Source organism: Spermophilus citellus, assembly GCF_964194105.1.
Source record: "Spermophilus citellus genome assembly, chromosome: 3".
NCBI lineage: Eukaryota > Metazoa > Chordata > Mammalia > Rodentia > Sciuridae > Spermophilus > Spermophilus citellus.
The window spans coordinates 80502788-80530077 of NC_138184.1; the positions used below are offsets into that span (position 1 = coordinate 80502788).

Consider the following 27290-nt stretch of genomic DNA (forward strand, 5'->3'; position numbering starts at 1 on the left):
GCTTCACTATATTAATTATTACATTAATTCATGGGGCAGTCTTGGATCGGAACATTAGGACTTTCACCCATTACTGTCAGGACCCCCGAGAAAATGTCTCCCATGGGAGGTTTTGCACAAGCCTGGCGCACACACGGTGCTCAGGGAAAGGGAGGCCTCTAACGTCAAGGGCAAGCCTTGCTGGTCATCCAGGAGGGTGGGAGGCTCAGCCTGAGTCAGCTTTGTCTGCTCTGCGTTCAGCCACATCCCATGTTCTGCCACTTATCACATCCCTGCCCATTCCCGGTGACAACAGGAACCTGGCTGTCCTGGAATTACAGGAGGAAAGAGTCCTGTGTGAAGAGATTTACTTACTGAGGCTCCCAATTCTGGAGCTTTTGACCCACTTCCCTGTGAGCCTTCAATGACTCAGCACACCCAGGTCTGAAGGACACCAGGGTCCTTGCAAGTGGGAGCAAGTTGCTCACCTCTGGGCCACCAGTGTGGGGGGGGGGCAGGACCAGTGACCCACAGTCCCCTTCAACACATGGCCACAATGATCTAAACTGTGGCACCAGGCCCCACCTCTTTGAAATCCCACCAACCTCTCAAGAGTACCAAGATGGGGACCAAGTCTTTAATACATAGGTCTCTAGAAGGACACTTCAGAGCGAAAGAGCTTTCTGGTTCAGGTAATTAAAACAGAAAACTTGGGGCTGGGGCTGGAGAAAAGATAGCCTCTTCCACACACGGAGCTGGGAAAACCGGAAATCCATCTGTAGCAAAAGGAAATTTAAACTCCTCTCACCACGCACAAAACTCAACTCAAAGTGGATCAAAGCCTCAGGCAGAGAACAGAGACTCTGCACCTAACAGAAGAAAAAGTAGGCCCACATCTTGGCCACGTTGGCTTAGGAACTGACTCCTTCACAACATCTCTCATCCTGAGCTAACTTCAAGGTCTTCCACCTACGATCGATTTCATTTACTCAATTTTAAATTAAATTATTTTATCATTCCCAGCAAGTAATGGAGAACACACTACTTTTAAGGGTCTACAGCCCTCTACTGCTCTTTAAAACCTGAGACATCAGAACTCGCCTTCCCGACATCATGACCTCACTCTTCCCTGACGATGAGCGAACATAAGTGTACTCCTCCCCAGCCCAACGCCTCTCCCTACAGTCCACAGGAGGAGAACCTAAACACTTTCAATCATCTGTCAGGCCAATGGATACAACAGACTACATGCTGGTTTCCTCTTTGAAAGTTTATTTTTAAAAAAAGAAAAAAAAAAACCTATACATTTTACATTCACTTCTCGGAACATTTAATGGTACCAGCTAATAATGTTTTATAAAAAGCCCACCAGCTGCTTGAAATGGCTGCAATTTTACCATGTTCTGGTATTAAAAATGGTTTGAACCCTTTGGGGAAAAAAACGGTATAACACAAAGTACCAAGATGTCAAATCCCAAATGAAACAAAAAATTTAAATAAGGAGGAAATTATTTAGTAAAGATTCAAGGCTAAAAGGAAACATTAAAAGAAAAAAAAATACTGTAAAAAATAAAGTATTCCCCCTGCACCGAGTTAGGTAAAAAATGCAATCAACCCCACCCAGACCAGCCCCTGGATCTCACACTGGTCCTAGCTGGAAGTTAGAACTGAGCTGGGCAGGCAGACACCCTCGAACACGGGCACCCGCAGGAACGCAACCACCTGGCTTTGGCATGGCTACAGAAATCTCTCTGGGAACTGTGTAAGAGGACATGGACTTGGAAAGGAGGGCAGACTCCCAGGCAGAGGGAAAACACACACTGGGGCACCCCCCAGTGAACACTGAGGCCAGCCACCAAAACCCAAGTGCAGCTGCAAGGGCCAAGCTGCGCGCACCACCCTGTCTCAAAGGGTCACCTGCAGGCCCTGGGACTGGAGTCCAGCTGGTGTGCTGAGGTCAGCTGAGACAAAACACTGTAGGTAAGAACCGCCACCTGGGTGGAAAGCCAGCCTCCTCCTTACACAGGAACCTCGGCTCCACTCCCTCTTTAGCGTCCGTCCATCACAGAAGGACCTTGATGTACTAACAGTGTTTATCCCGCCCCTGGTCACCACAGAGGCCTGTCAGAAGGGTCCAACTGCCCATTTTTCACCTCTGAGATGACTAAATAAAAATTAAATCTGGGATTAGGAATGTGATTTCCTGTGCTGCGTCAAGTCTCCCTCGCCTCTGCCCGTTCTCACCAGATAGTGATTAAGGGCTCAGGACGTGTAGAAGCCAGTGGCCGGGCCGAGACCAGGCTTGTCTCTGTGGGTCTCAGACACCCCAAAAGTGAACAGGAGAGAGAAGGCAAAAGCACTACACCTTGGTCTTCAAATAAATGGTTACTTCACAAAAGCGCCCCAGACAAGGCAAGGACAAAAGGCAGCTGGACGCCTCGGTGCAGAGCCCCAGTGGCCACGGACACGCCCTCTCCGTTACACACACTTTGGTACACTGCTCCTAAGGACAAGGGAGGTATCAGCTACAGAAAAGCTCAATGGCCAAACATACTAAACGTATCTGAGTTAGTTTCCATCACAGGGCACCTGAAGATAAAGCACAGCTGCGTGACGGAGCTGTCACACACCAGCAGTGAGCCAAGCAATCCTCCTTCAAACCAAAGGCCCGCGAGGACAGGTGAGGCCCACGTGCCCTGGGCTGGGGTCACTGTAGTGAATGTCGTAACACTGGGGGGCTGGAGGGCAGGGAAGAAACAGAACATCCAGACAACTTTTCAAAATAGACCCCAACACCAGAAAAAATGAGAAAAGTGGATATAAAGACAAAACGGTCTCTGTACAAGTCTTTACTCGGAGTCAGGAGGGTTTGCTCCTTGTGGCAGCTAGAACCCAGAAGGTGACTGATGTCATCATAGCCCCAACTTGCTGTGGGTTTGTACATCAAGAGACAATATGGAGAGGACCCCGGGGACCGAGGCCAAGGGGATTACTCACAAAGATTTCCTAAGATGGGTAAGGTCTAGTCACTGCCCAGGAACGCTGACCGTGGCTCCAATCCCATGTTCTAAACATCTCAAGATGGCAACTAGACCAGACAACCCCGCCACCCATGGAAGCCTTTTTCCAAACAAAGGAACAAGGGGAAGGAGCAGGGAGCACAGGGAAGGGTTTCCTGGAGCGCATCAGGACAAGCGCAGGGGTCTGGCAGCGGCCACAGCAGCCCTCCTGTCTCTAAAGCAGACCAGGTCTCCCAAGAGGCTGTGAGTGCCCAGGGCCTGACAAGGTTCCACAAGTGTGGAACGGTCAATCTGCAGTAGTGGCATCAGCAACACGAGTGACCCTTGAGTCACGTGAGTCTACAGATCATCAGCGCTGCACTGTCATCTCCACGCCCCACCCCAGGGATGACCCAGATCAGCTGCCTACGCCATGTGCTCCCTCAATCTACTCAGGAAGTGGGGGGAGAAAGAAATTATGAATAAAAACTTCCGAAATTACCACTTCTCATTCCAGCCCGAGTTGGAACAAATGTGTGCAGATAAATCGCCTGCATTAAATAACGTTTAAAATATGGTAACTTCAGCACATTATGACATGAAACGTCCCATCCCCCAGCCCCATTTACTTCAACGCAGTCTCCCCAGCAAATGTTCCATAGTTCAGCCAGGGGAATGGATGGCATGTGCCAGATGTCACACAGGCATTTCTCTCTCCAAGAAGGCCGAGAGCCAGGAGAATTCATCTCCCTCTGCTAGGACCTCTGCCCCTCGCTTCTGGGGAAACAGCGGATGGGGCTCGGCCAGGTCAGTAGCTGTGTGATCCACTAACCAGAATCAAACATGAGAATGTAGCACAGAGTGAATTCCTTCCCACTCTTCTTCATGGCAGAAAGACCTAAAGATAACTGACAGGAAGAGCTGTTTCTTCAACCTCAGAGGAGGTTTAAAAAAAAAAAAAAAAAAGGACAAAGGATAAGCAAAAAAATAAAGAAATAAAAAGAAACTAAATCAAACACCCTAAATACTCCTGAAAATGAGCGTTCCCTGGTGACTGCTGACTGGGAAGAAGCTGAGGCAGGGAAGAATGACACATAGGTGGACGTGACCAGCCACAGAAGTGCCCCACAGAATCCACACGGTGTTCTTCATGTCCAAGGCCAAGTAGTTATTCCCAGTAAGTTAAAATTTTTCTATTAAGAAGTAAACAAAACAAAAATAAAAGCCACTGCAGAAAAAGGGTCAAGGGCAGAGAGCTCTGCGGGAGGTCAAGCCGCTGACCGCCGGCGAATCACGAAGAGCCCGCGCTGCAGCTGGCCCAAGTAGATCCTCATCTTGGTGCTGTCGCTGGTCTTCCTCACCCAGATCTGCAGGGACAGGAGAGAGCAAGGTGAGAGGCTGAGAGACGCTGAAGGGAAAACCTCCCAGGCATTAAAATAGCTGCATGAATTAGGTATGGGCAGAAAACTGGCCACCCCAGCCTGAGTGAGCTTGTCCTTGACCACTATAAAGGCGCACCTCCAGACAGGGAGCAGGTAATAGCCCTGAACTTATTTCTCCCCACCATCTCCCCCACACTCTGACAAAGAAAATGGAAAGCACACCAATCCTGGGTCCTCTTTTTGCCTGGACTACAAGGACTCTTGATTAGGTTTGATTACAGCACTATCAATACACAAGAGACACACAGTGAAAATAGACCTTTCAAATCTGGAAATACTTTTCCTCACCCCATATCATACACTCTCTCCGTACTCTGGGGTCTTGACAATTAAGGCTAACAATGAAGGTTACTGTAAGGGAACAAAATGCCATCCATAAAAGGTGTCCCTGAGGCATCTGGGCCCAGCAAGGCCTCTGAAGAGTGGAGAGCTTCAGACAGGGTATCCCTCCCACAGCCTCCACCTCCTGCAGGTGGACTCGGACTTCCCTCGTCCACAGGACAGCTGCACTCTTCTGTGGACTTGGGAATGAACTCTTGCAGCAGGGGGACTGCCAGAGCTGACAAGTGCACTCAGTAAGTGGCCTCCTGTAGCCACGGACGGGGAGAGGAGCTGCCACTGCTGTCACCTGAGCAAACGAGGAAGGGCTACCGGCGCTCACTATGCCACTGCGTCGATCCTACTCGGCTGCTTCCCCTCAGTCCTGGAAGGAAGCAGCACTGTTGTGGGCCCCATTTTGCAGAGGAGAAGACCAGGTTCAGCAAGGCGGAGCTACCTGTCCCCATGTGACGCTGGTGCCTGATATCACAGCCCTGGCTGTTCTCCACAAAGCCTGCTCTCTGAAGGAGCAATTAAGTGGAGCTGAAAGCACCATGTTTTGAAAGGTCTGCACCTCAGCCATACGTAGAAGTTTATAAATGGATCTCCTTCCCCGACTAGGGTCTCAGGTTTTTAAAAAAGTATATTCTCAGCTTCATCTCAACTTCTTCAATGTGATTATTAAACACGAGAGAGAGAGAGGCTTTAAAGTCAAACACACTGGTTTAAAAATGAAACAAGTTGGGCTGGGGATATAGCTCAGAGGTAGAGCTCTTGCCTTGCATGCATGAGGCCCTGGGTTCAATTTCCAAACTAGGATTAAAAAAAAAAAAAAAAAAAAAAAAAACAGGCACAGTGTCACCCACCTATTATCCCAATGACTTGGGAGGCTAATATAGGAGGACCACAAATTTGAGGCCAGCCTCAGCAACTTAGCAAGACCCTGCCTCAAAAATGCTGGGGATGTAGCTCAAGGGTAAAGCACCCTGGGTTCAATCCCTAGTACCCCCCCCCAAAAAAATTTTTTTTTAAGTGAAGCAAGTTAAAGATTTCACATGAAGCTGAGATTCTAAAGGACCTTGAGGAACCATTTTAAACTGAAAACTGATTCCACAGAGGGCTGAACTGGCAAGGTCACCAACACATTCAGACCCACCCACCAAACCTGCCCAGAGCTGAGCAATGCAAAGCCACAGAGCTCAGTGTCATTTAGGCTTTGGGCTGAGAAGCTGAAACACTTCTAAGCAGGGGATGTGAACTATTCCCACCATAAGAGTCACACACCTCCAACGCCTGAGGCCTCTCCCCTCCAGGACACAGCTGCAGTGCTACCACTCCATCAGACCTTACCGTCACTCCCTTGTGACACAAAGTGCCAATCCTGAACAAGGGATAGGGTGTCAAACCTGAATTTCTATTTTTCTTGAGGCATCACAGAAGAGAATAACAGACTGGTTCTGAAGCTGGGCTTGGGACCAGGAAGCCACATGTGCTTTCTAGCTCACCCAGCCAGCCAGGGACAAATGCTCTGTGGTGAAGTGGTGACGCCCTTGGACAAGGAACACTAGGCCTCTATTAGATGTCCTGGTTCTGGTTTGGCTTGGCTTGGGCGAATCTCACAGATCCTGAGCCCAAAGAAGAATGACATTCACTTATCTGGAAGGCTCTGCCTAACTTCTAAGTAAATAATCATTTTGCAAACTAGTCACATTTGAGGGCATTTTCAATTCAGAAAACTGGGAGAATACAAGAGGCTTAAGTTATTTCATAATCCAGTTTCATTAGATTTACTGCGCATTGGCACGAATAAGTTACAGAGAATGGACATGTGAAAATCAATTTCTTTGCAGACATCTGTGCCTGATAAGAGATCAAGCCAATCTAGCTATTAAAGTTTTCAACTTTTTAACTACCAACAAGACAGACACTGTCAACATCCTCTTAATGAAGGGCCAGGGGAACTCACAGGCAGCCACGTCATCCTCGGGTATTGACCACATAACTAAAACTGGACCCGATCCTGCCGAGTGTCTCAAGGAGACCAACAACCAAGGGCACAAGCCTGGCAGCCTGCTGTTCAGAGACGCAGCAGGACACCTCAGGAGGCTACCAGGCAGAGAGCTGCATGCTGGCTGGACCAGCACCAACGTATTGAGTACTTAACTCAATGCTGGCCCTTGTGCATTCTCATATTGAGAAACAAACCTGTTGGTGCATATCAAAGTCCTAGAGAGGCAGCAAGGCAGCAACACAGACACAGAGTAAGTGGCACAGCCTGGTCCGTTCTCAGTGGACGACAACCTTAGAAAGCAGCCACAGATGAACATACTTGCCCTGCTCAGTCTAGCTCGGTGGCTCCCAAATCCATCACGGCCTGGGGAGGTCACCAGCACCACCAGGAAAACACAAGGTCGCAGGCACCCTCACAGCAGACGGAAGGCATTTTTCAAGGGTGTTTCTGACTGCGTAATTTCTGCCTGAAAGTGCTGACCTCAGAAGCTTGCTCACATGAGACGTGACTTCACCGTGCTTTGTTGGTGGCACCTTCATTTTAGGTTTGTCATATTTTCCACACTTCAAAGAGCTCATTTGTCTTTCCTCAGGGTGCAGAAATTCGCCCTACCTCATTGGCTCCGACCGAACTGATCACGCAGCTCAGTTTCTGGTTGTCCTTTGACTCCAGATAGATGGCCTGGCTCTTGTGGTACCTGCCAAAAACAGGGCACAATGTGAAAAGGGTGGGGTGGAGGGGGGAGACAAAACAAAACGCTATCACTGTAAGAAATGTAATGCAGGAGTCCACAGAATGACTCGAGAGCCTGGATTCCAGGTGTCATTTACATCCTTGGATGGGGTGACCTCCTAATCTTCTGGATCTAAAACTTAAGTTCCTTGGCCCCTCTGAAAAGAGGAAAGGGGGATGAGGAAAGGGTCAGAATATGATTTACTTTTTGATTTGGACTATAGAACCCAGTTCAAAAAGCAAAATAAAAATTTTGAGGTAAAATATCTCTGTTCCCACTTTATAGTGATAGAGAGGCAGAGTGACTTTATTTTGTTTATTTTCATGTGGTGCTAAGGATCGAACCCAGTGCCTCACACTTGTTAGGCAAACTCTCTGCCACTGAAGTACAGCCCTCTGTTCCCACTGTCTGGACAAAATAAATACATGGGCTTAAACATCTGTCATTTATTTTGTATTTGTCCAAATTAGTCATCAACAAGAAGGTTGGATGAACTCAGCCCTTCTTTTGTCATTCATTCAAAAGTAATCATTAAGGGGCTGGGGTCGTGGCTCCGTGGTAGAGCGCTTACAAGCATGTGTGAGGCCCTGGGATAGACTCTCAACACCACATAAATAAATAAGATAAAGGTATTGTGTCCATCTATAACTAAAAAATATATTTTAAAAAAAATTTAAAATAAATGAATAAAATAAAGGTACAAACATTTTAAAAAGTATATATTAAAAAAAATACTCATTCAGCTCTGACTATGCAACACTGACTATGCCAGAGGATAAGGCAGACAGTGCATGGGCCTCAGGTCCCTGCTGTCACAGAGCTTCAAGTGCAGTGGGAGAGGGAAGATCAAGTGCCACGCCTGCAAATGCTCATTAGGTGAAGTGCCCGGTGTCCTGACATTTGCTAAGGGACCCCGATCTGGCCCAGACAGTGGGGAAAGCTGCTGTGAATGGAATAGGTAAGGCACATGCCCCCATTCCGGCCCCCACCATTACTCTCTTGGCCTACTGTCGCACAGGGCCACTTCCAACTGACGGACAAGGCCGAGGATGGAAGGTAGGAAGCCTGGACCAAACCCAGCTGGACAACGGGGTGGAAGAGCAGCCACCAGACTGCAAGAGCTGGATATATCAGCTGACCCGCTGCGGGAAGCCCTGCCCAGGGCCGGCTCCACTTGAATCAAGAACATAATCTTGGGGCTGGGGATGTGGCTCAAGCAGTAGCGCGCTCGCCTGGCATGCGTGCAGCCCAGGTTCGATCCTCAGCACCACATACAAAGATGTTGTATCCACCGAGAACTAAAAAATAAATATTAAAAAAATTCTCTCTCCTCTCTCACTCTCTCTTAAAAAAAAAAAAAAAACCATAATCTTTGGTTCATGCTGGCTCATATGTCCAGCTAAAAAGATCCACAAATTCTTGTACATTCCACCAAAACTCATCTCCCAGCAGAGCGCTGTGTCTTCTTATCCCTCTGGAGGAAGAAGGCAGATTCTGTTTTGCTACTGCCAAGCTATCTCAGTAAAGGCTGTACTTCTCTCCCACAGTGAGCTCTTTCCAATCTAGGTGCTAAGTGCTCTCTGACCTGCTACTTAAGAGCTGAAAACTCAGGTTTCCAAGTCAATTCACTTTCTGAAAACATTGTTAAAAGAAAATAAATCATAAATGCAATTACAGCAGTGAGACAGGGTGAGATCCAAGACATAAAGTTGCCGTTGGCCATGTATTAGTTGGTAGACTGGGTCAGAGGACCTTCGTTATGCTAAACAGTTAATATCACAAGATCAAATTATACAATGCATGAGGAAAGGCTGAATGATCCACAACACAAAAACTTCCCTTGGTTTCTTTCCCACATTTAAGCCAACTCTCATGCGTAAACAGCAATGTCTTGAATTATGGTTTGAATAAAAATCAGAAGAATACTCAGTTATCCTATGAGGATTATGAGGTACTAAAGAGAAACACATAACAACATGCAACTAGCCTCAAGCCATTCTGATTCTACTTTCTCAACACTTTAATGAAGAAAGGTCAAGGGCTGGGGGCCTAGCTCCATGGTACAGCCCTTGCCTAGCATGCATGAGGCCAGGGTTCAACCCCCAGCACCCCGCAGTACACACACAGAAAGGTCATGGTAAGGAGGAAATGTGCTCAATATAAAGCCAAGTGAAAAAAAAAAGTCCCCTTTGTTCCTTTGTTTGTAATAAAACACACGTTTGATGTGCACTCTATACTCAAAGAAAAAAATGGTAAATTTACAAATTAAAATGTATATTAAATGCATATAAAAATGTAACACTAAATGAAGAATGTTATTTTTTTATGGCATATCTTTCTTTTTCCTAGGATAAGCAAGTATTATTTATATTTTTAAAAAATAATATAAGTTATGGTATTAGAAACAAATAAGATGGATGAGCAAAAAAAAAAAAATGTTAGGAAACTCTGTCAAACAGTTAATTCTGTAACACCATTCAAACAGTTCTCAGGAGATGTGTTGTATTTTCCTTCAATTATGCTTAGAATCCAAACATCTAACACCCTCAACGGTGAACATCAGGAGTGAAGGTGGCAGCGTGGCTGACATCTCTGGTCTCTTACTCCACGGTGGTGCTTGGCCGGCCAGCACGCTTCCCAGGGCAGCCAACTTCCAAATCAACTGACCCGCAGTCTCCAGGACATTCGGGGGATTCTCATGCACCACACAATGGTCTCTGGGAATTATTAACCCCAGACAGCAAACCTATTCAATTATTTGAATTCTCTGAAAATTCTAGGGTTTTTAAATATAAACCAAAAAAAACAAACAAAAGATAGCCTTAATGTATAAATTTACTTTTCAATTTCTAAAAACTAATAAAGGGGGAAACAAATTCAAAATAAATTTAGAAAAAAATGTTAAAAAGCATTATCAATAGAACTAATTTAGTGAAAATGTACGTCTTCTCTTGCCAGTTAGCCCATTTTACACGATACAACTCACTTGCTTGGCAAAAAAAAAAAAAAAAAAAAATTCTTAAACAACCTCAGAGAATAGAACCTAAATGTCCAATTGACTTTATTACTAATGAAAATTCTGATCTGGGAATCCCAACAATTAAGCTCTTGAAGCTCTGTGCCTCTACTATTAAACCCAACGAACTAGAATGACTACCACTATTTTGAAAGAAAGCAATTTCTTTAGCAGGTAGATCTGAAAGTGGAGCAAGGTGGGAAGTAATTGGATTCTGAATCTAGGAGCAATCCTGACATTAACACTCCACTTCCCACAACTGAATCCACATCACAGCTATAGAACCTCCAGGGGTCCCAATGCCTGTTGGAAATATTCACTGTTCGGAGTTAACATTCTTTTTTGTCAGCTGAGAGCTGGAGGGTGAAATCTACTTGAGCAAGTGGTGACTTCATTTATGATTCACATTAGCAGCTCCAGCACCAGCAGTTAGCTATTTAAAATAACAGCTACTCCACAATATTTCCTGAGAGGGGTCATTAGCCCATATCAAAATGGGAGGCAAAGGCCTTAATCTCAACTGAAGATCAGGCAAAGAGAAGATGCTTATCTTTCAAAATGAAAGGTAGCTTGATAAGTGTTCATGCCAAGATGGGAAGCCTGACTCTAGACTTATTTTGCTAAAATAAACTCAATGAAACATGTTTTGCCAAAAATACCGTTATACCAAAATATGCCATGTCAATGGACACAGCATGCAAGAAATTCACCTCATCTCTCCACCATGGGCTGTGCCTGCAATAAAGATAAAAAAAGGATACAAAAGCCCTGTGAAAGCTTTGGCCAGGACCCCAGGAATCCTTTCAACAAGTCTCAGGGAAGAAAGGGACTCATCATGAACTGTGACTCCCAAGGCCAAAGAAGAAAAACACACAGAATAATGAAGAAAACAACATTCCCAAAATATATTTAACAGCAGAATGAGTAACTAAAAATTCACTGAAAAAGTAAAACACTTCCAGAGATATTATTCTGCAAATGTCTTCTGCTAACATGGGCAGGGTGGTGAAAATTCCTTTACACTGCTTAGTAGTTCTGACACATCATCAAGCCCAATCACTTTGTTTACATTACGAAACACCAGTCACTGGAGATCTTTGCCAAAAAAAACACCAAGCATTTTATTTTACTGCATCTTTACCCTCAGGACACATCTCATAAAGTCGTAAGGATTAAGTCAAGAAAGAGAAAGATCTGAAGCAACGTAATTATAAAATGAACATCATTTGAAATATCACATGGCTTTAAGACTCATAGATCCATAAAAATGTTAGTGATAAATCTCATCATTTTCAAAGGCAGTTCCTATATGTGGGCTTGATCTTTAAAGGTTATTTGGTTTTCATTATTAGAAACATTTTTCATCTGATCTTGACCCACTGTGATGAGCAGCCAGGGCCTGCCACCTAGTGGTGATATGTTCTGATGAGCAACATTAAGATACCACACCAACTGAAGAATGCCCAAGAACAGCCAAATTACAGGGGCAGAAGTCACCAAGGTCAGGCTTACAGACAAAGCAAGCCTCCTTCATCTGCTAGGTAATTGACTCACTGTTATTTACTAGGTGGAAATGATTTATTTCAGGCATGACCAAATCTCCAAGCATTTCTGAAGAACACTTAACCCTCTGGTTCTGCAGGTTCCACACCCGTGTTTCAATCAACTACAGATCAGAAATATTTCGGGGGGGGGGGGGGGGGACGACAACAACACTGTGTATGGAATGAACATTTTTTTTTTCTTGTAACAATACATTGTAACAACTACTTTCACAGCATTGATATTAAGTATTATAAGTGATCCTGAGAAGATTTAAAATATACAGGGGGAAGGATTTAGGTTATATGCAAATTCTATAGTACTTGATTTAAGAGACCTGACCATCTGAGAGGGTTCCTGGAACCAATCCCCCCGTGGTTACAGAGGAATGTGTATTCAATATTGTATTGTGATCAACTAACATAAAGTAACATAAAACTCAAAAAAGTTGCCGGGCATGGTGGCGCTTACCTATAACCCAGCAGCTCAGGAGCTGAGACCCTAAGCAACTTAGCAAGACCCTGTCTCAAAGCACAAAATAAAAAGTGCTAAGGATAGAGCACCCAGGGTTCAATGCCTAGTAACAAACAAACACAGTCAAAAAAGTCAAAACAACCACTATCCTGATCTTTGGAACTTTTGGCTACACAAAAGTATTAAAACTCGGCATTATTACTAGCCATTAAAAATGATAACTACAGAGGGCACAGAGGGACTGAGAAAAAGACTCTCGACATAACCAACTACAAGAATACCTATAACCTGAGCTGAGTAAGAGGCTATCTGCAGAGGGACAACAAATAGGAAGAAATATTGTCTCCGAGTCAAAAGAGCCGAGAAGATGGCAGGGCCCAGGGTGATCCAACGCCCAGTGGACGCCTCACACAAGGCTGGCTGAATGAATAAATGCATGAGCTCTTAAGGTTCTACGCTTATTGCTTTGCCATTTCCTTTCCAATGAAAAACACTGGCAGTCTAAAGGTTTCAACAGTCTTCAATCTAAATGAGTCAGGTTTTAGGATACAATTCCCCCAAGAAAGTTTCCTGGAACACTTTGGCAGCAGGATAATGCATGAGAAAACAGTACAGCTGTCAAATAAAAACCACCCAATAACACCTTGGAAATTCACAGCACACATTAGCATGTGACAAGACCCAGAGAGTGCGATAAGAAGGGAACTCATTTATCTTAATTAACATGATCATCCCTAAACTGATATGACCACAATCTTTTATCCACAGAACACCTATTAACCTTAGCACATAGGACCAAAGTTTATAGGAGGCAGAACAGAACGCGTACCCTGGCTCCACGGGCCAGGGACACCGCAAAAAAAAAAAAAAAAAATAGGCTTCAAATTCTAGTGTGATGACAGCAGCACGGAGAGGAAGGGACCGTGGCCACCCACATTTTGGGAAACAGTCTTCAGAAACCTAACAGAGGTCTATCAAACGGCTGGTGACACACAGGACGAAAAGTGGAATCCCATTTAAAAATTTAAGTAGCAGGCATGCTCTGAAACCACCACAGGAAGCCCCAGAATGGCTCTTTGGAGTGGTCCCTGTTTTCTCATAACTTACCATCTCTTATCATAATACAGTTTACCATCTTCTATCCGAGCCTCAAATCTCTGGGCTGGAGACTCCGCAGGGGTCGCAGGCAAGTGTTCAGGAGAGGATGGGGATGCTGGAGGAGTCAGAGACAGTTAAATGACTAAGCGTGCAACAAACGTGTACGTCCACCAGCTACCATCCTTTAACTGAGACACATTAGGGTGTGGTGATAGTCATCACCATCAAATTCTTACAGTGATAACTCCTGGGAATTAAACACACACAAAAAAACATTTTAAAGAGATGGGGGTCTCACTATGTTGCCCAGGTTAGAGTACAGTGGCTGTGCACAGGCGAGACCCCAGTACTGATCAACATGTGCACTCCTGGGAGGTCACCACATTGATGCAGACCTTAGTGTGGACACCTGATTAGCACAAACAAAATTCTTATACATCACACCAAACTTTGTCCTCAAAACATTCCCAGAGACAGGCAGGGCACAGATTAACCTCACTGAACAGAGGAGAAACTGGAGGCTTAGGAAGGCCAAGGTCAAATGCACCAATGCACAAGACCACTTAGAGGTGGATTAAATCCTATTGACCATCAGAAGCCCAAAAGGGCAAGTATCATGATTAAAAATTAAATCATTTTTAGAGATAAAGTAGGTTTAAATGATCTAAATGTACATACTTACTCACATAACCCTCCCCATCATGCCTCAGAAGCTCAGGACTTCTCTGTGGACTACAGGGGCCCACAGGAAGACATTATCTAGAGAAAGAAGAATCTGGGTTTTTCTTCCACAAGACTAAGTAGAGGAATGTGTGACTTATCACAGCACTTAGTACAAGAAAAGACATTGCTAACTTAGAATTCCAGTTTGCAACTAGCGTTGACTCTCATGTGCTGCTCTGGAAGGAATCACTGTGAACAGTGACTGGGCCTTGGCCTCGTTTATACCTAGGGACTTGGCACAGCCTTACCAGAGAACCAGGCCATGAAAAGTCACTGGTATAGCAATACCTAGGATTTAATTCCAGAAAGTAAGGAATACTGAAAAATTCTCTGGTTTCATTTTCAAAACTGGAAACTTTAATCTTGTGCCTAATGCCTACACAGAAGGAAACCTTTAACAGCTGATCAAATGTCTATTTTTATAATAAATCCCAAGGAAAAGACAAAAATAACAGGTTGAAAAAATAAAATAAAGCGGGGTGAGGTACACTTAAGATTCCCTTCAATTTCACTCATAGGCAAATGACAAACACTTTACTTCTGAAAACTGCAACAATTCCCTGACAGGTATTCACATGCTTTTCCAACAATATGATAAAAAGATTGTACAAATGTCAATAACATTAAGCACTTACCTGGTCTCTTGGGTGACTTAAGCTGTAGGAAGAACAACAACAAAAAAAATCTTAGAGAAAATCATTTGGATAACTGTAGGTGTCAGAGGCATAATGACTTAACAAGGATCATGTGAACATAGTGAAGAAACCATGTCAAGCCTGAGCTTTCAAATAAATGAATAAAACTGTACCTTATTTAATGTTCTCAGATCCTCCATGATCTGTTCGTCTGTTAACAAATAGTTTAGCTGAGGTGTTGAGAGTTAATGGAATGCATCCAAACATGTATGGTTTCCAAGGAAACAGAAATCAACAAACTGGTACCAGTAGTTCAGAACTGACAAGGTATGACATTTTTGCAATAACTTATTTCTCAGAAAGCTGACTCTCCAGCTAAATGTCATGGTGACCAAGTATATTAAAGAATTCACACACCCCACCTTACAAACTACTAGGAGGAGGTAGAATAAGACTCATTAGGTCTCTACAACAACAGCAAGAGCACAGAAAATAGAAAACAACTGTGTCCCAAATTTATAAAGTGCTTTTGTTCCAAATATCTTGAGACTTACACACACACACACACACACACACACACACACACAGATTAGTTTTTCACAGCAAATAAAATTCTGTTTTAAAGCTGAAGGAACCTGAAGTTATGTCCTTTCCTGGTGGCAGACAAGTGACATGACCAAACCATTCTGAAAAAACACCCATTTATGATCTCTTTTGGGGGAGGCGAGGGAGAGTACTGGGCATTGAACTCAGGGGCACTCGACCACTGAGCCACATCCCCAGCCTTTTTCTGTATTTTATTTAGAGATAGGGTCTCATTGTTGCTTAGCATCTAGCTGTTGCTGAGGCTGGCTTTGAACTGGTGATCCTCCTGCCTCAGCATCCCTAGTCACTGGGATTACAGGAATGAGCCACATGCCTGTAATTTATTATCTCTTGAATAGAAAAAACTTTTCTTCATGTGTCCCATTCTCATTAACCATTTTTAAAATTAAAGAACTTTGTTCTTTTAATTGTTGATTAAAATATCATTTGCTTTCATTTAAAAAACAGTTTGCAACTCACTATTTTAGGGATGAAGTAACTGAGATACCCAAAGTCTGATACTACTGTCCTCATTTGACAGGTAGAAAAATTAACACACATCAAGTTTTCAACTGCCCTTGAATCTTGAAGTGTTAAACCCAGGTTCAACATCGGACATAAAGTATCTTTCCAAATGATACCTTGGTATAAACATCTCCCACTAAAAGAAGTAGCAGCTGAGGACTCCAATATGGCCAGCCCTTGACCCAGTCATAAAAATTTTACATATGCTTTTCCACCAAATATTTTTTTCTGCAGGACAATGCCCACATATACTCTATCAGATGGATCAATAAGAGAGTCAATAGTCTTAAGGGAAAAAGAAGTGATTGAAACTTGAAGCAAATGGATATCGGGAGCAGGTTTTCTCCTCTTGTCTGGGATGGGGACAGGATCATTTGGTCGCCTCCGCAACTTTCTGGTCATGATAGGTTTCACTTCCATAGAATCTATGACAAAAACGGAATGGGTCAATATATCCAATTCCCACTGGAGGTCAGTAAGAATTCCTACAGTGTAAGAATATCTGCCCTAGGCCACCCAATCAGAATCACTTTATTTCAGATGTCCTGTCTACACCTGGCCCAAGCCAGACACCCACATCAGACTTTAAAGAAGGTCTGTGCATATGAAATTCAAACCAGCAGTACTAGGTCCACATCCCTCCCAGAAATCCAGCCCTGGAGTCTAACATTATGGCCACTGTAGAAATCTCCCCAGCACCCTCAAAAACTAGGGGTTATGCGGCTGGGGCTGAGGCTCAGTGACAGAGCGCTTGCCTAGTATGTGTGAGGCACTGGGTTTGATTCTCAGCACCACACACACATAAATAAAATAAAGGTCCATCGACAAAAAAAAAAAAAAAAAAAAAAAAAAAAAAAATCTAGGGACAATTGCTCCTCTCAAATTAGGAAGCCAGAGTTGTGAACTCTTGGGAAGAGGAACCTCACCATCACCTCACGGGACTGATTGCCGCTGTTCCCAGAGGGTGGATGCGCACAGCCACTAGCACAAAAGGCTCTTTTAAGGCCACTGGCCTTGATGCCAGCATTTTTTAGTAAGTCTTTATTTACAAACTTAAAACTTTTTTCTTTTATAACCTTTGATGGCTACTTGACTTCAAAAATGATACAATGAAGGCACATTACAAAGACTCTTTTCACTCTTCTTAACTTTCTGACAGGCCTTCTCTCTCTTCTCCCAGAGAAGAAGATATGGGCCTGCTCAGTAGTCCCTCCTGTGACCCGCTCATTCCCTCTCCCAGTACCAGGGCATTTGTGCAACCCTCCAGCGCACCAAGTGCCACACCATGTGGAACTTGCTCCCCATCAGATGCTGGGATTCCGCCACAGCATGAAATCCATCTCCACCCCAGCACCTAGCAATAGTCCTGGCACACAGCAGAGTCGGCACAAAGTCTTCTTCAGAATGATCAGAATGATCATGAGATAAGGGTGCAGGGCCTTAGAGTGAGGCGTCAAAAGCATTTCAGCATGCTGCTCTTCAAAAGAAATGGGTGACACTGAATTATTTCTTGTAGTGGAATGGAGGTGATATAGGAACCCTGGCCTAATGAGATGGGGGAAGAAGGAAGAGGATGTGCACCCACACCCCTGGGGAGGGTGGAAGCTTTCTTCCTAAAAAAAAGTCCTTTCTCTCTGTTCAGATGCCACCTTTCTCCTCTAACTCACTCACTGGCTGGTGGCACAGCACCGTCACAGGAGCAGGGCTACCACCCTAAATGGGCTTGAGACCCTGCAGCAGCCGAGCACCCAGAAGCGGGCTGTGTAGATGCTCCACGTCCCCAGCCCCCTCATCCAGAGGATGGAAACACCAGCACATCCTCCCTCGTGGGGCACCGTGACGAGTGCATGAGAGGACACAGGAGAAGCCTGAGCACGGTGCCTGAGGTGACAAGAACTGAAAGGAGGCTGGCTCTTCTTATCATATTTTCAAGGAGGAAAAAACTACAGAGGTCTTTTTTAAAAGACAAGGTGCAAACAGTCAAACAGAAGCCACCCACTACACCAAGCATCAGTATCCACTGTGAGGCTTGCAACACGCAGACCTAACTTGGAAACCAAAGTATGAAAAGAACCCAACCCAAGAGCGAGCCAGAGAAAGGAGGAGGCAGCCCACGAACATTAGGGAACATCCTGTCCACCAGAGAGTGGCCGAGTGCACCCTGCTCTGCGGGCTGCCCAGACTGCAGCGTGGGGAGGGTGGGCAGCACCCAATGGAAAGAAGCCAAGAGAAAGGGGGAGCCGAGGGGACAGCAGTTCAATCAGGCCACTAAACTCAGAAAATCATAACGGCATCGGGCACAAACCAGAAAATACAATTAAATTCTTCTTGTAAAATGTGAAAATAGCTCCACTGAATTAGCCTGGTCATGGCAGTGACCTGAAGAATTCCATACAAGACTACCCCTGCAGAACCAGGGTGCTCTGGAGAAGCCCTAAAATCCATCAGCAAATCTCTCACACCACCTAGGAAAGGGGGGACAGCAGAAGGCAGTGCTGGCCGGTGGCCATGAGGAAGTGATTAATGGAGAGAGCAAGCTATGCATCACAACTCCAATAAGACACACTCCACCAAGTCACCTTGCTCCAATCCCAGCTTTGCTTAGTTGGCTTTGAAATTTTTCAAAAAAGGAGAGGGGCTGGCCTGGCCAGCAGGGCCTGAATCTACCTGTCAGTTCTATTTCTACTGCATGCAACAGAGGGCTTACTGAGTTTACAACACCAGCCTCCAATGAGTTCAGTTGATAAGAATCTTAGGGGTTCAAGCTGAGGACGCTGATGAAACTCCCACTTCCAGAAGTGAAGCTCAGATCCTGGACTCTGACCACCCTGGAGAAGATCCCTGAGCAGGGAATTTCAGACACCAAGCACCAACCCCAAAACACCTCCAACTGGCCAAAATTAAAAAGTGTCTCTGATCCAGAGGACTCTTCAAAGATCTGCTTAAGAGGAGATACTATCTGTAGAATCCCACAGAACATCTAACAATCAAGCCAGTCTTGGGGGAAGTTTATGTGGGAACCATTCCTCTCCACACTACCCCATAAAGGACCTTTAATAGCACAACTCCTAGAGCTCTGCTCACCAGAAAACATGACAAACACGGGCATCCTCACACCCACCTGGGTAGCACCGGGCCTGCCTGCTAAGAAACGGGAGCACAGGTTGGATTAGAGGTAGGCAGTCATCACAACACAGTCCCTATGGGGAGAGATCCCTGACGATCATTTCCTGCAATTGACATGTGATTACCAGTTTACCGACTGGCCTCTTGTTCTGCACTTTCTTAGGCCTGTTCACTCATTTCCAACAACTCACCTGCCTACAGCATTCAACTGCAATAAAAGCTTCATTTTAATACAGCCTAACCACTAAAACAAGCTCCTATGGACCTCACTCAGGTGGAATCTGAAGAAGCTGACCTCAAGAAGCAGCGTAGTGCAGGGGAGGGCATCACCAAGCTCCAATTGGACAGGGGAGTAAGCTTTGGGGTCCTACTGCACAATAAGGCGTCTACGATTAACAATATTATATGGAGTATTTCAAAACAGCTACCAGAATGTCAGATTTTAAATGTTCTTTACCCAAAGATAGTGTGAGTTGATGGACATGCTTATGACCTCATGTGAGTACTACCCAATGTCAATGTATATATCAAAACATTCCTGCACCTATAAGCATGTACAATTATGTGTAATTAAAAACAAAAATTTAGGAAAAAACAAGCTCATATCTGTTCAGCTATTGGGGGGAAAACGAGCGGCAGTGATTCAAAGAAGGATCCATAAGAAACAAGATGTGTATGGTAGGAAAAAAAGGCACTGCAAGCAAACCTGCAGCCGATTGGCAACCCCTCCAAACCAGGGGCATCGCAACACGGGGTCAGTTTGAGGCCCAGCAAAACCCTGGCCCTCGACAGGCTCACCTTGGGGTCACAAATCAGTGCTGCCGTGGTGGAGACAAACGGGAGGTGAGAGCATGCAATGACCATCCAGGTCAGGATCTGGGCATGGTGGCACCTGGCTGCAATCCCAGCAGGATGGCAAGTGTGAGACCAGCCTAAGCTACTTAGCATGACCCTCAGCAACTGAGCAAGATCCTGAATCAAAATAAAAATAAAAGGGCCATGGATGAGCTCAGTGGTGGAGCACCCTTGGGTTCATTCCCCAGGGTCAAAAAGAGAATCAAGGTCAGCTCCTTGCAATTCAAATCGGAATAGGAATTAAGGGACCAACCTCCATTAGGCCAAAGTTGCCCACAAGGAAGGGATGACAATTAAAGAGCGAACCAACTGAGCCCTCCTTCTTACGTCTCAACCACCAGAACACCCTGGATTCCACAGTCAGCAGCAGAAAGAATGTTCCAAGGAGAACCCACCCCATCCCAAATCCAAATCTCTTCCTCCCTTCTCCCTTGCCAGGTATTGTGCAGGACCTCGTCCCCTGGCCTTGACTCAGGGCGCTCCTCACTGGCATCTCTGTGTACTGTAGTAGACTCTCCTCCTGCACAGTCCAGCCACACTACCTTACAGTTTTAAAATCACTCGGTCAAATCTTTACCTTCGTTTGGGGGCCCTCTCTCTCCAAACCACCTTACGCTGGGAAAGACGTGGAGGCTGTGTCGGTTTTATAACTATCAGAACATAAGCCCCTTGAGTACAGGGACCTTACCCATCAGCCAAATTCTGTGATTCACTTACTATCACATGTACTGTTACCAGTAAAAGTCAGTATAATATGGTGGTAAAGAGAATCCACTTGCAGCCAGACAAATCCTGGCTTCAGCACTACGTAGCTCTGTGGGGGACTGAGCAAATGGCTCCACCTCTGAGTCAGCTCTGCCATCTGTAAACTCAGGATGACGACACCCAAGTAGAGCTACCCAAACTAAATGGGCTGCACTTCCCAAGTCCTGCCAGCCACTTTCCCAAGCACACCTCACCTCCTCTCTGGCCCTCTCCCCATAACAGGTTCTATCACCTCTTTGCTGAAGGAGGAACTCCCACTTCAACTAAGTTAGTAGACAAAGCCAGGATCCCCCAGGTCTGTCAGCCTGCAGCGGTAGGTAGCTCTAAGGTTTTTACACAATGCCTCACTGGATAAGTGCTCAGAAAATGAGACTTCTAATTTGACATCATAATGAGTCATGTACTAGTTATGAATCTAGTATTTTGCGGGGGGGTGGGGGGCAGTTCTGGGGGTTGAACTCAGTGGTACTTGAACCACTGAGCTATATGTCAGTCCTTTCTTTCTTTCTTTTTTCTTTCTTTTTTTTTGAGACAGTCTTGCAAAGTTGCCCAGGCTGATCTCAAACTTGCAAGCCTCCTGCCTCAGCCTACTGAATGGCTGGGATTACAGGTATGCACCGCCATGCCTGGCTACATCCAGTTTTTTCCAAAAGAAACTCACAGGCTTTAATGAGGTTTGAGTAGCTTCCACAAGGGCCTCAGGGTTCAAAGAAGTCCCTGGTGAGCAAGAACTTACAACAGAAAATGAAGTGGCAGTTAGCAAGCTGTTGGAAGAAGGGAGAAAAGGAGACCACTCTATAATAAGAAAAATGAATTAAGTATGACACATTTCAAAGTTCATTAGGTTCTCATTGATTGAGTGGGTTACTTATAATCTTGGCCTCAACATTAGAGAAAACTCACTCTCAGGTAATTTTATCTACAACCTCACTACTCAAAGTGTGGGGCGACCAGCATCCTCGGCAGCCCTGGCAGGTGAGTGCTTGCCCCTGTCTGCCTGAAACAGAGTCTGCCCATCAAGACCCAGGTGCACGCTGAGGCAGCAGCAGCAGTGACAGACAAGCATCCTGGAGCTTCTCCACCACGGTACACCACGTGGCCCGCAGCCCAGATTTCCAAGAGGTTTGGGTTCTGAGAGTACCTTCTGCTATTCCCAGGAAGGCTGTGACGGCTCCCGTGCCACTGGATAACAACCATTTTCAATGGGTTCCTGGGACAAAGCTTCACATCTCATCAGCCTCTTATTCTACTTCTTGGGGAGGCTGGGGATTGAATCCAAGGGCACTTACCCATGGAGCCACATCCCCAGCCCTTTTTACTTTTATTAATTTTATTTTGAGACAGGGTCTCACTAGGTTGCGTACAGCCTTGCTAAGTTGCTGAGGCTGGCTTCGAACCTGTGATCCTCCTGCTTTGTTTTAAAGAGATCTTCATGTTGAAACAGAAAAAGAGACTTTAAGAAATGTCTTTTCTGGGCAGTGCTGGGCAACACTGATATTGGGCATCAATCCACCAAGGTGAAGTGAGTCACTCAATTAGAGGGAGGAAATCAGCCTTTAATCCAGCACCATAGCAGCACCATCTGTGGAGAGCTCATTATCCTCCCAGCTCCAGTGCCTTTTCTTTCCACACCTATCATTACCTTGGCAGCACTTTCCATACCAAGGGTACCAAATGGCTTGAGGAAGGACATTAGCACCATTGATGTTCATGGCTAGCTTTAGACACTTCTGTAATTTGTGTGTGTGTGTGTGTGTGTGTGTGTGTGTTACAAATGATTTCACTGCATATATTTGTCTTCTCTACCCTTGCAGGTTCTGCTTCAAGTCACTGAGGATGTCTCCTGCCCCAGATAAGATTCTGGCTGTAAAACTAGCTGGCTAAATAATGTCCATTGCTTGTCAATAATTAGGATGCCAAATCACAGGTAAGGTGATAATACCCTTCCCTGCAGATGGAAAGGGAGCAGCTATAAACGGACAATATTTCCCACTAGCCTAATGAAGACTCCCGAGCATCTGGTGGCTCTAGCAGAGAGCGATGAGGCATCAATGCCAGTCACAGCCACCATCAAAGAAAACAGTGTGTGGGTCAGGAAACAGGCAAGCAGACTGGTACTAGACAGGGCACTGCAGTGCTAGCCATCTAATTAAAAAAGCATTTCAACAGGAACAAGACAGCGCTGTCTGAAGATGCTGTTTTCACATGTATTCTTGCCAAAACGACACACACAAAAAAGCATTTTTGAGCTGCTTTCAGAGGTCTTCAAGGAACTCGCTCCTTTTGCCAAGTCTCCACCAGAGGAGAGATCTGTCACAAGTCGGACCCCCCCCAGCTCCAGACACAGTCTCATTCTCATCAGGGTATCATGGGGACTGGAGCCAAAAGACTGTGTCAACTGGAGGGCCAAGCTGGTTCATAGAACCCAAAATATATAGGGAGGTTACTTCTTAACTGGTTACATTGTTTCAAGTCAGCTCAGAGGACTTCCATACAAACACTGTACTTCCTACGGAACCCCATTAAAATAAGACCTGGTAGAGCCCCAGGACCTTCTGAAAATGACTGTGGAAGTTAAATTCTGGGGTGTGCAGAAGGCATGCCACCTACTTGTACCCAGGTGACAAACTCACTGCTGACTTGCTCTGTGGTATTTGCCAGGTTCAAAATAGGCGGTTCACGCCAATTCCCCGCATCCTTCTAGGACTCATCAGACTACATATGGCAACAGAAGAGTCGGCCATATTGCCTCTCTCTGAAACTTGCCTCCAACCTGCCGAGCTCCCATATGCAGATCACTGAATCCTAGAAGGCTAGGGAGGAACTGGCACCGAGTCTCATGTAACTTCACTCCCTTTACAAGAGAAGAGTTAAGTTTAGCTACCCTACTGGAATGGCACAAGCGCTTTCTGAACACTAACACCTGAGGGCAGAGATCTAATAGCACAGATGATACAGCCCAGAGCCACTGTTCTCACATCGAGGTCAAAGGAATATGATGTCCTTGCTATAATTAAGGTGACTGAAAAAAACAGCAGAGTGAGTGCCCCCATCACCACAGGTGGACGGGGGTAAGTGATTCAGGAAGACCACCAACTGACAGCCAACCCAGGCATTAAGTAAAGCACAAGCCAGAGCGTGCGATTACTATTAAAGGTCTGCCATTTACTGAACACCTGTCATGCAGAGGTCACTACGTTAGGCACCTGTATTTCTACCCACAATACTATGAGACGAGATTCGATCAGCCTCACCTTACGGCGTGGGGAAGAGCTTGACGAAGGTGGAGCCAGAACTCTGATCCGAGATGTCAAAACCTACTCTCCTCCCCGCGCTCTCTTCTGGAGGTCTGAGACCTACGTAATCACTAGAGCACCCAACCAGGGCCCTCAAGGTCCCCAGGGATTATTATCCCATCCCTTGGGTTTCATACCTCCAGTCAGTTCCATTGTTAGCTTTTCATTTTCAATCATTTTCTTCTTTTCTTCTAGTTCAGCAATTAGGTTCTCTTTCAGCTCAACCTTCTTGTCTTCAAATTCTTTCACTGCTGCCTTCTTTTCCTTAATGTAATTTCTTTCCACTTGCTCGGTCTAAGTAAAAGAGAAACACAGGCTAGGGGGACACAGCCAGGCATCCAGGGCTCCAACTTGAAGTCCAGCTCTGTCCTCAACAGCAAAAAAACCCCTTCCCCAGAAATACAAGTGGTATCTCACTGACACACGAGAGCAAAGGGGGTCTGAGGGCAAGGCCCGGGGAGGGGGGAGGGAGGACACAAGACCACCACTCGCATGTCAGTATCCACACTTGCTATGAGGTAACTCCCCTCTCCCACGCCTCAAATTTTATAGCTTTTATGTTAATACAACATAAATTTCTCAAGGACAGTAAATAATCCCTTTTAAAGTCATAATTTTAAGGAAAATAGTTTATTCCAAATGAAGTAGCTATCTTGAAAATTACTTACACAATATAATGGCCCGATGACACAAACTAGTAACAATAAACGTGGACGAGGATGCGAGAAAAGGGAGTATGCATACACTGTTAGTGAGACTGCAAGCTAGTTTCGACTCTTACAGTGAGAAATGAACAAGTACAGTAGATCATTGATTAGGAGACTGAATCCTGCAGGATTCAGAGACGTTGAGATAAAAATTGCAGGGCTGGGGCCAGGGCTCAGCGGTAGAGCACTTGCCTAGCAAGTGTGAAGCACTGGGCTCGATTCTCAGCACCACATATAAACAAATAAAATAAAGGTCCATCAACAACTAAAAATAAATATTAAGAAAAATTGTGTAAGCAGTCACTTTTACTATCTCACCACTGTGCTGTGACAAGGGGCCTGCAGGGGGCATGGTCTGGGCTGTGTGAATCTCTAGGCTGTGGCCGCATGCGCTGAATTTACTTCATTACTACAATGGTTTCCAGTAATACAGCTCTGATAAACCGTGACCTTCTCCAAAGCACCCCCCACCAGCCACCAGCAGCAGCACAACATCCGATACCCAGCCTCGTCCCGAACACAGCACTGTGCCTGATGTGGCGGCAGCACTGGGGTCTCTGTGGAGTGAAAGAAAACATTCAAAATATTTCCTATTGGCCCAGAAAGTTTCAGCTGTACATGGAACTGTTGAGCCAATTCAGAAGCTGCACTGAGGACCAATAACAAATTATCCGTCCACCACAACTCAAGACATACTCTCAAAGGGCTTTGGCAGAAGCTAAAAGCCAGCAAAAAAGCAGTGGAGTGTGAGTGTCCCCAGTTCCCTGTGATGCACAGAGGCTGCCCAACAACAAAGAATAGACGGAACATCTTAATCAGGATCAAGTGTCCTTCAGTCAAACCGAACGGTGGCAAAGGCTTCCAAGCCATCTACTTGGTGACAGAAGGAAAGGCCACCAGATCGGCAGAGTCAAATTCCAGTCTCAGACCACAAACCCGGATCCCGACTACAAACCCGGATCCCGTGGTACTCACTTCCAGCTGGAGGAAGAGTTCTGAAAGAGATGAAAACTGCAATTAGATTCCCGAGGCTGTGTCACCTTTTTAGACAGGGATGTTGGGTTCATTTAGAAGCAGTAATTGCTTTCTGAAAGCAAATTACACAAAGCAAATGTTTTCATCAGTAAAGTGCTGATATACATGAAAGGACCCAAGCAGCACCCGTGTGGCGTCAAAATGTGGCCCTCAACAGAAATAGCTCTGGCAGCTCTGCCTGAGGGCCAAAGCCAGCTGTGGAACCAAACTGCTAAATAAGCCACTCCTCCCTCCACTCGGCCCTCCCCATCCCTCAGTCCCTGTCCAGAGACTGCAGGACAGGCCAGGAAGAAGCAACACGACTCCTGGACAGAGTCCACGCCCATGGTCCCATGGGGTGTGAAGCTCTCTGTAACAAGGGAAATCCAGACAACAGAGGTTCTTGGGCTTTCTGGGACTTTACTCAGGCCTCTACACTCTGCCCACACCAATGCCTCCGCCAACAATACCACCAGGCCTCCCCAGTCACATTGCCCAGCTCTGATCTAAGGCAGCCCTTTCACTCATCAAGCCCCCAGCAGACACACTCAAGGTACCCCCAGCAGTATCCAGTGACTTACTCAGCACCTCTCTGCCGGCGGTAGTAATCGTCTACCCAGCAGCCTATCCCCCCTAAGCCCCTCTACAAACCCCTTACTTTAAACAAAATAGGTCTTTGGCCTCTGAGCTTTTCTGGGTGACAGTGGTCCTGCTACATATGGTCCACAAGGACTGCTGGAGGACCAGTAACTCCAAGGCTGCTGTCTTCCGTTTAAAATGGTCCCCTTTGCAAACCTGATATATCCTTTAGACCCATTCTCAAGAAAAAAAGCACACTCGTACATGTTCTAGAATTTTCAGAGTTCCAGGAACCCCAGATTAAAAGCCCCAACCTGTTAAATGGAAACAATTAACTGAGGAAATTTTCTGACCCCCAGAAGTCCTTATCACTTTGGCCCTGGGAGTCACTGGGCACCGCAGCCCAAGCACACCTAGCCCAACATGCTCACTCCTATGCCTGCTTCGGACTGAATGGGCCAGACATTTCCAAGTCCTGGGCCACCCGAGAAATCACACCTGAACCAAGTCAAATGACACTTAGCACTTAATTGGTGGTGGTTGTTTTAAAGCAGCCAGAGACCAGACACAACAAAATCAGGTGGATTTTCTCTGCATGCAATGTGCTTTTTAAAGCTCAAGTCATGACTGATTTAGGAGCTCTTCTGCATGTTCACCTGGGAGGAAGAGGTGTTTACGAAATAACACAAGGACAGCTGCTGAGGGCCATTGCCAAATAGGAATGATGCATCGAAATTTCCTTGCCAGCGTACCCCATGTTAAATGGACTTGCCTTGGAAATTCGCTGTGACATTGCATGTGTGTTTGAGAAAGGTGACCCTGCTCAAGGATGAGGGTGGATCCAGGTTTAGGGTGTATCCTGCAGGTT

General features: G+C 45.6%; 1 protein-coding gene across 1 annotated transcript in view; it reads right to left on the minus strand.

Annotated features, from left to right (window-relative positions):
• Positions 1-2799: 2799 nt before the first annotated feature.
• The window catches only part of SUDS3 (SDS3 homolog, SIN3A corepressor complex component), a 32612-nt gene continuing 8121 nt past the window's right edge, over positions 2800-27290 (minus strand). The window contains exons 5-12 of the mRNA XM_081284680.1: positions 25805-25824; positions 24260-24416; positions 16393-16505; positions 15144-15200; positions 14971-14992; positions 13622-13727; positions 7362-7446; positions 2800-4345 (exon numbers count right to left, since the gene is read on the minus strand). Of these exons, the coding sequence (XP_081140806.1) occupies positions 4247-4345; positions 7362-7446; positions 13622-13727; positions 14971-14992; positions 15144-15200; positions 16393-16505; positions 24260-24416; positions 25805-25824 (659 nt within the window). The 3' untranslated portion in view covers positions 2800-4246. The remainder of the gene's footprint in view (positions 4346-7361; positions 7447-13621; positions 13728-14970; positions 14993-15143; positions 15201-16392; positions 16506-24259; positions 24417-25804; positions 25825-27290) is intronic.